This window comes from Chrysochloris asiatica, unplaced genomic scaffold, assembly GCF_000296735.1.
Source record: "Chrysochloris asiatica unplaced genomic scaffold, ChrAsi1.0 scaffold00079, whole genome shotgun sequence".
Lineage (NCBI taxonomy): Eukaryota > Metazoa > Chordata > Mammalia > Afrosoricida > Chrysochloridae > Chrysochloris > Chrysochloris asiatica.
Window position 1 is genome coordinate 9,976,056 of NW_006408597.1, and position 12,093 is coordinate 9,988,148.

Genomic DNA, 12,093 nt, shown 5'->3' on the forward strand with positions numbered 1-12,093 from the left:
TATTCAAGGTCATATTTTGGCTTTCGTGGATTTGTTTTCATTTCCTTCAGCTTCAGTTTGAATTTGCATAGGAGTAATTGATGGTCTGATCCTCAGTCTGCCCCTGGCCTTGTTTTCACTGATGATAGGGAGCTTTTCCATCGTCTCTTTCCCCAGATGTAGTCAATTTGATTTCTATGTATTCCATCTGGTGAGGTCCATGTGTATAGTCGTCTCTTAGCTGTCTAAAGAAGGTATTTGAAATGAACAAATCATTGATTTTGCAGAATTCTATCATGCATTCTCCAGCATCATTCCTATCAGTAAGGCCATATTTTCCAGCTACTGATCCTTTCTCTTTGCTCCCAACCTTTGCATTCCAATTACCAGTAATGATCAAGACATCTTGATTGCATGTTTGATTAATTTCAGATTGAAGAAGTTGTTAGAATTCTTCTATTTCATCCTCACTGGCTTTAGTGGTTGGTGCATAAATTTGAATAATAGTGGTATTAACTGGGCTTCCCTGTAGACATGTGGATATGATCCTATCGCAGACAGCGTTGTACCTCCTGATCTAGATATGTTATTTTTCTCTGTGAATGCAACACCATTCCTCTTCAATTTGTCCTTTCCAGCATAGTAAACTATGTGGTTGTCAGATACAAAATGGCCAATACCAGTCCATTTCAGCTCACTAATGCCTAAGATATCGATGTTTATGCGTTCCATTTCATTTTTGACAACTTCCAATACTCCCAGATTCATACTTCATACATTCCATGATCCGATTTTCAATGGATGTTTACAGCTGTTTCTCTTCATTTTGAGTTGTGCCCCATCAGCAAATGAAGGTCCCGTGGGCTTTTCTCCCATGAGCCTTACTCCATTCGTGTCATCACAGTCAATTCTACTATGAGGAGGCAGCTCTTCCCCAGTCACATTTTGAGTGCCTTCCAGGCTGAGGAGCTCATTTTCGGGCACTATATCTGACAGTGTTTCTCTGCTATTCATAAGGTTTTCAGTGACTAAGTATTCAGAAGTAGTTCATCACTCGTTCTTCCTAGTCTGTCTTTGTCTGGAAGCTCATCTGAAACCTGTCCACCATGGGTGACCCTGCTGGTATTTATAATACCGGTGGCATAGCTTTCAGAATCACAGCAACTCACAAGCCACCTCAGTAAGACAAACTGACAGACGAGTCGTGGCCGTTTGGTTTTAAGTGGAAACTGTCACTTTAAATTATGAGGAGATCTGTGTGCAAGTGTAGTAGAACCCTCCAGGGATGGGGGTGGGGTGTCCATTCGCTCAGGCATCCCCTCTAGTCACCAGAATGGAGGTGTGCAGACAGCGAGAGACCAATGAACAGATACCCAAAAAAAGAATGTCCACGCCTGTATTTCTGCAGTTCTGTCAGGCATTCGTGGCTCATATGGTTTTACCTAATTTAGACTTCAACCTCTCTGTCCTTTAATCCACTCATTGTAAAGAGATAGTACCTTGAGGGTACAAAGCAGCAGAGTAAATGCCCAACTGTTCTCCCCTAAAGCTAGGATTCCTCCCATGGCTTGGGGTGAAGTCACAAGGAGACCTTAGAATGGGCTGGTTCTGATAGTAGAGATTGACTTCTAAGTGGTAAGATTTGCAGGCCTGCCTCTAAGGAGTACGAGACAGAAGGAGAACAAGAATGGTTTTCTCTGAGTTATTCTAAGAGAAATCAGTGAAGCTCGGGAGTGGAAGCTAGTAGTGGAACTAAAACTTTGAGTAGTCTAGGATCCCAGATAAAGTGCACTTCAGATTGTCCTCTTTATAGCAAAGTGTTAGAAGGTAAAGGAATATTTCTCTTGGAATAAGATGGTTTAACACTGATTAGATATGAAATGGTGAGATCTTGCAGATTCATCTTCTGCCTGTAATGGGGCAAGGGGTGGGGGTGGGTGCAGTGGGGGTAAGATTTTTATCCATATGCTACCATTTCTATGCTGATAAGGAAAATTAAGCTAAGACTCTTATCAAGGTAAAGAAGTCTTACAACTCTGTTAAACTGTTTCACAACTGTCGTTTATTCTGTGGAATAGCATTATGCCTTTCTGCCTTAAATATGGAATGACTTGATTTATTATTAGCAATGGCTCCAGCTGCCTTACAATGCACCCTCTTGTTGACATATAACTCTGTTATCTTTTAGCCTAGTGGTGGACTCTTTCACTGAGGCTGAAAAAAAACAAAAAAACTTATGGTGGCTCTATCCCTTAAACCCCCCTCTATCTTCTCTAACTCATCAATGTTTTAATAATGAACCCATACCCCACGTGCTCCCTGAGCAACGTGTGACAACCAGACTTCTGTCTATGTGAAATCCCATCAAAAGAAAAGGAACTCATAACCATGGTTTTGCCTGGTTTCATTTCAGGCACGTCTGGATCCAGCTGTGTGACAGCTGCACTAGGAAACACGTGGAGTCACAGTGTGAACACCAGGCTGATTTTTCAGTTCCTTGATTCAGAGAGAAGACAGGTGAGCATTTAGACTGGGAAACTGTCACAGTGAGCACAAGATCTATCTCACAAGCTGAGGCTTCATTTTCTGCAAGTATTGGCCACATTGTCTATTCCTGGGTCAGTGGTGGTGGGGGTGAGGGTGGAGGGTGGGCGATGATAATTTTCCTAAAGAAAGCACCATCCCCACCTACCCCAATGACCTTCATAATAAAACGGAGAAAAAAGTCACACCCCAGAAAAAGTATAAAAACAGATTCCAGAGAGTTAACATTTCCTCTGATACTTGTAATCACTTACAAGTAAGTAAGGGCCACACCTCGAGGGAGCCCCATCTCTAAAAAGTAGATAATCACTTTGTCTTTGTTGAACACCAGATCATTTGTGTATGAATTAAATGGTGATGGTTCTTTTTCTGATGTTGGTATGCTTTGAAAATCTTAGGCCAGCCAAATCTTTTCAAGTAAATGAACTATTCCACAAATACTAGGTATACTTACATTAGCTCCTAAGTCAGTAGCTTCAGGTACTAAGTAATGCCAGAGATAACTCCAGAAGGTTGATAATTTTTCTCATATTTCTTTCTGTATGGTATCTTTTGGAGTCTTAGTGTGGCACTGTAAGATAAATCCTGTACTGCTAACCACAAGATCGGGAGTTCAAACCCACCAGCCGCTCCTCGGAAACCCTATACATTTTCACTGTGAGTCGGAACTGACTCAATGGCACTTAACAACACCCTGGTCTTGAGAGAATTCTCCCTTTTCATTCCCAGAAAGGTTATTTTATTTTACCTCTTTCTTGATCTTCTTGTCTACCTCAAAGAAATGGGCACCACAGTCTGCTTCTTTGAGAAAATGTTTACTTATCAGAAAACTTACTTTTCCTACTGCCCAACCTTAATTTTATCCTGTGGTGTGAACTAGATTCCATCTCGATCCTGCAAGCAGAAGGGAAAGAAAGCAAGATTCTTATTCTGATTTGTTGGAAAGGGCAGAATTCAGAAACAATAGATGTGCATTTTACTAAATACAGAACAAATCCAAGTTATTAATCAAAGAGGCATGAAGAATTATGCTGGTGGTACTGGCTAGAGAAGGCATCTGGGAAGGAGAATTGTTGCCCTTTACCTGCATTAGGTAAATTGGCCCTTTTCCAGAAATCATGAAAGGCAAACATGAGCCTTTGCCTGTTTCAGACATAACTTTCCAAGTGCCCTTGGTTACAGACAAGAGGATTCTTCTTGGTTTGCTTAGGACTGTGTAAATAGCATTCCAGTTTGGTGATCGAGTCAGCCCTATACTGAGAAGATGGAGTGGCTTGTTTGCGTGTAGAGAAACATTCTGGAATTTTCAGGCTCTGGCGGTGATACCTGCCCCCTGATGACTCAAGTGTTCTGGGCTCTGAATCCTTTACTTCTCTTTTTAGTGGAATTCATCCAGAAATATTTCTGGAGAACCTAATGACCTTTGGCCTGTGCCCGAGGTAATTAATCATCAGGAATTCCAGCTGTCAGGAATATAATTATGGATTGTCAAGCACTACTACCTAACTTCTATTTGATGATGTCACCCTCATGGTTATGTGCTGTGGAGTCGGTTCTGACTCATAACAACCCTTGACAGGTTTCCTAGGCAGTAGATCTTTATGGAAGCAGAAAGCCTTATCTTTCTCCCCCTGGAGCAGCTGGTAGTTTTGAACTGCTGATCTTGTGGTTAGCATCCTGATTCATAACCCACTATGCTATCAGAACTTCTAACTCCTATTTTGTTGTTGTTGTTATGTGCCGTGGAGTTGGTTCCAACTCATAGCGACCCTGTACAGGGTTTCCGAGGCTATAAATCTTCACAAGAGCAGAACGCCTCATCTTTCTCCCACGGAACAGCTGGTAGTTTCGAACTGCTGACCTTGCAGTTTGCAGCCCAATTCGTAACCACTAGGCTACCAGAGCTCCTTTTAGGGAAGCGAAATTCTTTGTGGATCAGTGTTGATTCATTCATTTTCATGGATTCTTAACCATAGTCCTTGAAAGTCTGTAGTTCATCTCTGGTTGAGATTTTGAATGTGTTCTCATTTTAACATACTGATTTTGTGATTCAGTCTATTATTTATTGTTGTTGTTGTTGTTAAGTGCAGTCAAGTTAGTGCCTCATAGAGACCTTGTATAGGGTTTCCAAGGAGCAGCTGGTAAGGTTGAACTGCCGACCTTGTGGTTCAAACCGATAGTGTCATAGATTCAAGAATCTCAGTTTAACTGAGTTTAGTTAGAATTTATCATTTAACCAATTTAGAATTTAAAGTCACATTTTTCTGTTAAGTAACCTGTCATTTTCATTTTGTTGCTGTCAATAGGAAGTTCATGGTAGACCCAGTATGATGGTTTTGTGTCTTTGGTGAATGGAAGGTTTTGGTAGCTCTTGGCTCTTGGCTCATTCAGGTCACTGGTCTTGAGGAGAACCAGGAGGGGAGTATGAATGGATCAGTGATTATGAATTCATTTCCTATTAGATGAGTCAGCTGTGTTATCTACAAAGGACATCTTGTTACAGTCATTACTAATCAATCAGGAGTAGAATTAAATGCCTTGAATCATGCTTTCACACAATAATTCAAAATTAAGTAAAATTAGCCTAGTGTTAAAGCAGCTAACATAGGCAGAAGAAGTTACATTTAATATAGACATGTGCATGTGTTTGGGGCTAGTTGTTAACTTTGTAGCTTAATAAGTAGGCTAAAGTTTGATATAAAAATATATCTCTATCTGATATGCTTATCTTGCCTTAACAGAGAGTGTGCTTAGTGAATCATTGAGCCTTTTTCTGTGGCTTTCACTTTGTGGCAAAGTATATATAGCAGGTCATATGAAGAGAAACCTTTTCTGGGATATGGACACCAAACAATACTTGAAAGCTAGCCTTTAAGGTAATTGCACCAAATAGTACTTTGTAGTCCTATTTAGTAGGAGAACATGCCTTGGTCACTTTAGGGTAAGTAGGTAGACATGGCAGCACCAGTCACTTGGAGTAGATGCTCAGTATGGCCAGTTTATTTATTTTAATACATAAACAGAGACCACTACATCAAGGGATGAAGGCTATAGAGTGAGGATTATGTTCTATCCTATTTCTACACCAGGGCCCTTGACTGTAAGGCTTAGTCTGAGATCACAGGACTGGAAGGGGGTCAGGTCAAGCTGAACAGATCTGTGAGGCGATTAACCCAGGAGCTGAATTGTATAGTGAGGGAAGGGAAAGGAGGTCTTCCTGGCTGATTATTTTCTTTACATGCGAGAAACTTTGTAGAATTATATAACCAAGAAAGAAATCTCCTTATCAGTGCACAAGCCAAGTTAATTCACTTGTTTATTCTGCTCCAGTGTTTGCAAAAATCCTCTTACAAAGCTGGGGAACGTTTTCTTTTGGACTAATTTAGTTTTTTTCCATTTGACTTTTATTTACTCTTTTTCTACTCTGCTTCAGTTCTGCTCCACCCTTTTTTGCAACATACTTATCCCTCCTACCAGAGATGTGTCCTTGGAGTAGAAATGGACTAGTCTTGATTCTCTTTTTTTCAATCATCAAAAATACATTTTGAGATGTGGGAGCAGATACTTCCTCTTGCTGGTGGTGGCAGTCCCAGAGCCATCGCCCTGAAGACCTTGGGCACACTTCATGGGTACAAGGTGGTGGGTCGCTCTTGCCTACCCCAAGTGTAAGACACAGCCACTTTACTGAATGAGCATCTTTGCTCCAAACCACATCTTCACCAAGTCCCACTTCCGGTACTTTGTGTCACTGCTGAAGAAAATGAAGAAATCTTCCTGGGAGATCATGTACTCTGGGAGGTGTTGGAGAATCCCCATTGCAGGTGAAGAACTTGGGCATCTGGCTGCACTACAATTCCTGAAACGGTCCTGGGAGTACTGGGACCTGACCACCGCGGGTACCATCGCCCAGTGCTACCCTGACATGGGCGCTAACACTGCACCTGTGCCCATTTTATCCTCATCATGAAGGTGGAGATTGCAGTCAGTGAGTGCTGTTAGTCTGCGACTCCAAGATCAAGTACCCTCTGCCCCACCAGGTCCTGCGTCACCAGCACAGGCCTCCTGTCATCACCAGGTGGCCCAACACCTGCTTCTAGGCACAGCCCCTTCCCTTGGCCTGCCCAATAAATGCCTCCAGAATGAATACAAAGTTGTTATGTGCTGTGAGTGTTCTGACTCAGGGTTTCCAAGGAGCTGCTGGTGAGTCTGAACCACCAACCTTATGATTAGCAGTCCAGTAAGGATTGTACAGCGCCACACCAGGACTCCAAGAAGTAGAAGAGAGTGTGAGAGTGTCTGCCCTCAAGGTTCTTCTGGTCTAATATGGGAGATGAATATATACACATGAATAATCAAAATTGAATGCAGGAGTTAATGCTAAGGTACTGTCACAAAGCAGCATTTTGCTTATTATTTAACAAGTGGTTACAACAATAACTACTCTGCCTCCGGATTTTTTAAATCATCAGAGGCACATTACGTTTTTAAATGTAGGACTTGAGTTTCACCTTAAATCAAGTTCTCAAACCTGAGTGTACTTTAGCCAGGAGCATTTGTAATATACCACTACCAGGACCCTGTCTAGACTCTCAAAATCTCTGCTATTGTGGCCAGACAGTTGGTGTTTATTTTATTTTATTTGTAAAACTTACCAAGCAATTTTAATGTACAGCAAATGTTGAAAACCTCTACCTTACATAGTAGATAAAATTAGGTTAGTCGGAGAGGAAAGGGAGGATGTTGAGGTGGGAGGTGAATAGCAACAGAAGAAAACAGGACCAAAGACCTAGGTTGATTTTTGCTTTCTAACAAGAGCAGAGAGTTTGTGCACACATTCATTTGAAAATATTTATTAAATCACTTATTCTTGGTGTTTGTTGCTGTCATGTACCATCAAGTCAATCCCAAGTCATAATGATCCTAGAGGACAGAGTAGAATTGCCCCATAGGGTTTCCTAAGTCGTACTCTTTATGGGAGCAGATCATGAACCACTGGTAGATTTAAACTGCTAATCTTCTATTTATCAACCAATCACGTAACCGCTGCATCACTGCTGTTGTTGCTGTTAAGTGCTGTTGATTTGGTTCTGACTCATAGTGACCCTGTATAGGGTTTCCAAGGAGCATCTGGTGGGTTTGAACCTCTTGACATTTTGGCTAACAGTCCAGTGCACTAAGCAATATTCTTCTCCAACACCATAATTCAGATGCATTAATTCTTTCCCAGTCTTCCTTATTCGTTGCCCAACTGTATATGAAGCAGTTCAAAATACCATGGCTTATGTCAAGTGTACCTTAGTCTTCAAACTGACATCTTTGCTCTTCAGTACTTTAAAGAGTTCTTTTGAAGCAGATTTTCTGAATGCAATAATTATGTCCTTTAATTTCTGGACTACTGCTTTCATGAGTGTTGATTGTAGATCCAAGTAAAATGAAATCTTGGACACTTTCAATATTTTTCTGTCTATCAGGTTGTTGCTTACTTTTGTTCTTTATGTTGAGGTATAATCTGCACTGAAAGCTATAGTCTTTGATCTTCATCAGTAAGTACTTCAAATCTCCTTTGCTTTCAACAAGTAAGGTTGGTGTCAGCTACATATTGCTGGTTGCTAATGAGTCTTCATCCTGATGCTGCATTCTTTTTCATATAGTCCAGCTTCTCAGATTATTTACTCAACATACAGATGGAATAAACATGGTGAAAGGATACAGCACTGACACACACCCTTCCGGATTTTAAGCTACTCAGTTTCCCCTTGTTCTGCTCATACAACTGCCTCTTGGTCTGTGTACAGATTTACCATGAGCATAATTAAACGTTTTGAAATTCTGATTCTTCTCAATGTTACCCATAGTTTGTTATGATCCACAAAGTTGAATGCCTTTGCATAGTTAATAAAACACAGATAAACATCTGACATCAGCAATGGTATCGCTCATTCCACTTCATACTCCGAACCCAGCTTGAATTTTTGGTATATTCTCAATGTACTACTGCACCTGCTTTGAACTCTCTTTAGCATGCTCTTACTTGTATGTCATCTTAGTGATATTATTCAGTAATTTCCTCATTCCATTGAATCATCTTTCTTAGGAATGGGCTAAAATATGGATCTCTTCCAGGTGGTTGGCTAGTGAGCATTTCCAGTGTTGCATCTCTTTTTTGAAATATCTCAGTCAATATTCTTTTAATTCCTGGAACCAATGTTTTCACCAATGCTTAATGCAACTTGAACTTCCTCCCTCAATATTATCTATTCCTAATCATATGGTAAGCTCCTGAAATGACTGAATTTTGACCAGTTCTTTTAGGTATAGTGATTGTATGTATTCCTTCCATCTTCTTTAATGTTCCTGTGTTGTTGAACTTTTTGCCTATAGAGTCCTTCACCATTGTAACTCAAGGCGTGGTTTTTTTCTTTGGCTCTTTCAGCTTGAGAAATGGCCAAATTTACTCTTCCCCTTTGGTTTCCTTGCTCCAGGTCTTTAAACATGTCATTATGATACTTTACTTTGTCTTATCAAGCTACCCCGTGAAATCTGCTCAGCAATTTTGCTTCATCATGTCTTCCTTTCACTTTATTGATTCTATGTCCAAAAGAAAGTTTCAGAGTCACCTCTGACATCCATTTTGATCTTTTTTTCTTCTTCCTGCCTTTTAAAATGACCTTTTGCTTTCTTAGTTATGATGTCTTTGATGTCATCATTCCATAACTCTCGTGGTCTTTGCTAGTATTAATTTGCTAGTATTCATCAAGTCAAATCTATTCCTGAGATGATCTCTAAATCCAGGTGGGATATACTCAAGGTCATACTTTGACTCTCACAGATTTGTTTTAATTTTCTTCAGTTTCAATTTGAACTTGCATGTGAGCAATTGAAGATCTGTCCAAAGTGGCCTCTGACCTTGTTTTGACTGATGATATGGAGTTTCTCCATTCTCTTTCCATAAATGTATTTAATTTGATTCTGTGTATCCCAATCAGTAAGGTCATGTGTATTGTCACCATTTATCTTGTTGAAAAGAAGCTATTTCTAGTTAAAAAGTCGTTGATCTTACAAAATTCTGTTGTGCAATCCCATGTTGTTTCTATTACCAAGGCCAAATTTTCCAACTCCCAATTTTTCTTATTTGTTTCCAACTTTCATATTACAATCACCAGTAATTAGCAATGCATCTTGATTACATATATAATCAATTTCAGATTGCAGAAGTTGGTAAAAATCTTTTATTTATACACCTTTGGCAACTACATTGGTGTGTAAATTTGGGTAATAGTCATATTAATTGGTCTTCCTCTTATATATATGAATATTGTCCTATTACTGATAACAATGTATTTCATCATAGGTTTTGAAATATTCTTTTTTACAATGAACGTGACATCATTCATCTTTAACTTGTCATTCCCAGCATAATAGAATTTAAGATTGTTCAATTCTAACTAGCCAATGCCAGTCCATTTCAATTCACAAATAATATTAATAGAATATTAATATTCAAGCATTCCAGCATTCCATTTCATTTTTTACAACTTATAATTTTCACTCATTCATATTTTATACTTTCCACATTCTAATTATTAATGGATTTTTGCCACTGTTTTGTCTCATTTATAGCCGTGAATACCAGTCAATGAAGGTCCTGCATGATTTACTACATCCAAATCATTTCAGTTGACTCTCTGATTAGGCAGGTCTCCCTCAGTCGTATTTTGAGTGCCTGCCAACCTGAAGGGTTCATCTTCTGGCACTATATCAGACAGTGCTCCACTGATATCCATAAAGTTTTCACTATTCAGAAATAGATTGCTAATTCCTTCTTCCCAGTTTGTTGTAGTCTAGACACTCCATTGAAACCTGTCCTTCATGGATGGCCCTGCTGGTATTTGAAATACCAATGGCATAGCTTCTAGCATCATAGCAACATGCAAGCCACCACAGTATTACAAAATGACAGATGAGTGATGGGAAATAAATATTATGACTCATATTTCAACAGACTGGAAAGGAGTGATTTTTTTTCATGCAGGAGATTTATTTATAATGGACTTTATATGAATATTTTCATCTTCTACTTGGAAAGCACCCTGAAGTTAGAGGACACTGGAGGGAGTAGCCAAAGCACCCCCAGTAAACTGTTGACAGGACCAATAATAAATACCCAAACTCCTGGTCCTCACTTGAATTCTTAGGCTTTTCTCAAAGCCCCAGGTTGTTTTGCATTTTGGAAGGTTTTTTGTTTTTTTTTTCCCCTTCTGGTGATAAAATCCTTCTCTCCTTGTCCATTTTGTATTTTTAAAACATTCAAGCACCACCACAAGCAGCCCTGATGACAGTTCAAAGCCTCCAGCAGCTCCATGGGTGATCGGCTTCCATAAAGATTACAGCCTAAGAAAACCCCCTGGGGTACTTCTATTCTGCCCTAGAAAAACCTAGGGTGCCATTTTACTTGGTCTTATAAGGTCACTGTGAGTGGGAATTGACTCAATGGCATCCAGCACCAAGCACCACCATGGTAAAGATAGCCCTTCCTTACCCAGGATGTGATCAGTGCCCCAGACCTCTCGCCCACAGTAGCACCTAGCACTTGTCTGTGTTCTTGTACTCGTGAGCCCTCTATACCAACCCCTTGAGGGTTGTGACTGATCTTGCTTATATGCTCTTAGAGGCTACGGCAATGTTTGGCATTTACACATTCAATACATTTATTACAAAAGAGAGAAAGAAATTCTTTGTATCCATATTTGAACCTAGTCTTGAGGAAGAAGGATAGACATCCTACGTAGACATCACTCTTCCCCATAGGAATTTAATTTTAAAGTTTAATAGTTCCTTTAGAAGATTTTTAACTGCCAGTTTAAAAAGGTTAGCATCAAACCTTGACAATTGCAAGAAATATTTATATAGAAACACTACAAGAATACTGAATATAGGCACACATTGTTTGCAGAACCAGTTTGTTGGGATCTATGGAATAGTGGAAGTAAGATTTCCTTTGAATCCAAATTGGGACTTTTTTGTGTAAGCAAGCTAGAGTCTAAACATAGACCCAGAAGACTGAGAGAGGGGTTCTGCAGCTGCTTTCAAAGAATAGGCAGCAGTGAAGACTTTGACTGAGAGGAAAAGGTCTTTGTTGCCTTCTTCCATAACTCTTAAATTTTCCTTTCTATGGTTGAAAAGGTTTAATATAGGACTGAATAATGAAAAAAAGATGACAAAAAATCTTTTTTCTCCAATAAACTAAAGGGTTAATTTGGGGCAGAATGTTAGGCATACAGGAAGACTTTAAAAAGTTCATGGAGGTTCTGGAAAAAGATGGCGGATCAGGTGGAAGTGGAGTGACGAGCTCTGCCGAGAACAACACAGAATACAGGACCAAGAAGGCTCAGGGGATGGTCCCAGTACTCTGAACTAAATATAAAGGAATATTTAGAAGGTTGGAAGACTTACAGCTGGGGAGCTTGTGGCAGAAGCAAGAAATCAATTGCTTCCTGGTTTGGGACGCTCAGCTGCTCCAGGAGCCGCCATTTTGTGTGGGGCCAAGCGGGGAAAGGATCAGAGCAGCCA

General features: G+C 39.9%; 1 protein-coding gene across 1 annotated transcript in view; it reads left to right on the top strand.

The window, feature by feature from the left end:
- Positions 1-12,093, top strand: part of RAD51B (RAD51 paralog B) — a 1,006,719-nt gene that overhangs the window by 907,125 nt on the left and 87,501 nt on the right. The window contains exon 9 of the mRNA XM_006865616.1: positions 2,393-2,496. Within this exon, the coding sequence (XP_006865678.1) occupies positions 2,393-2,496 (104 nt within the window). The remainder of the gene's footprint in view (positions 1-2,392; positions 2,497-12,093) is intronic.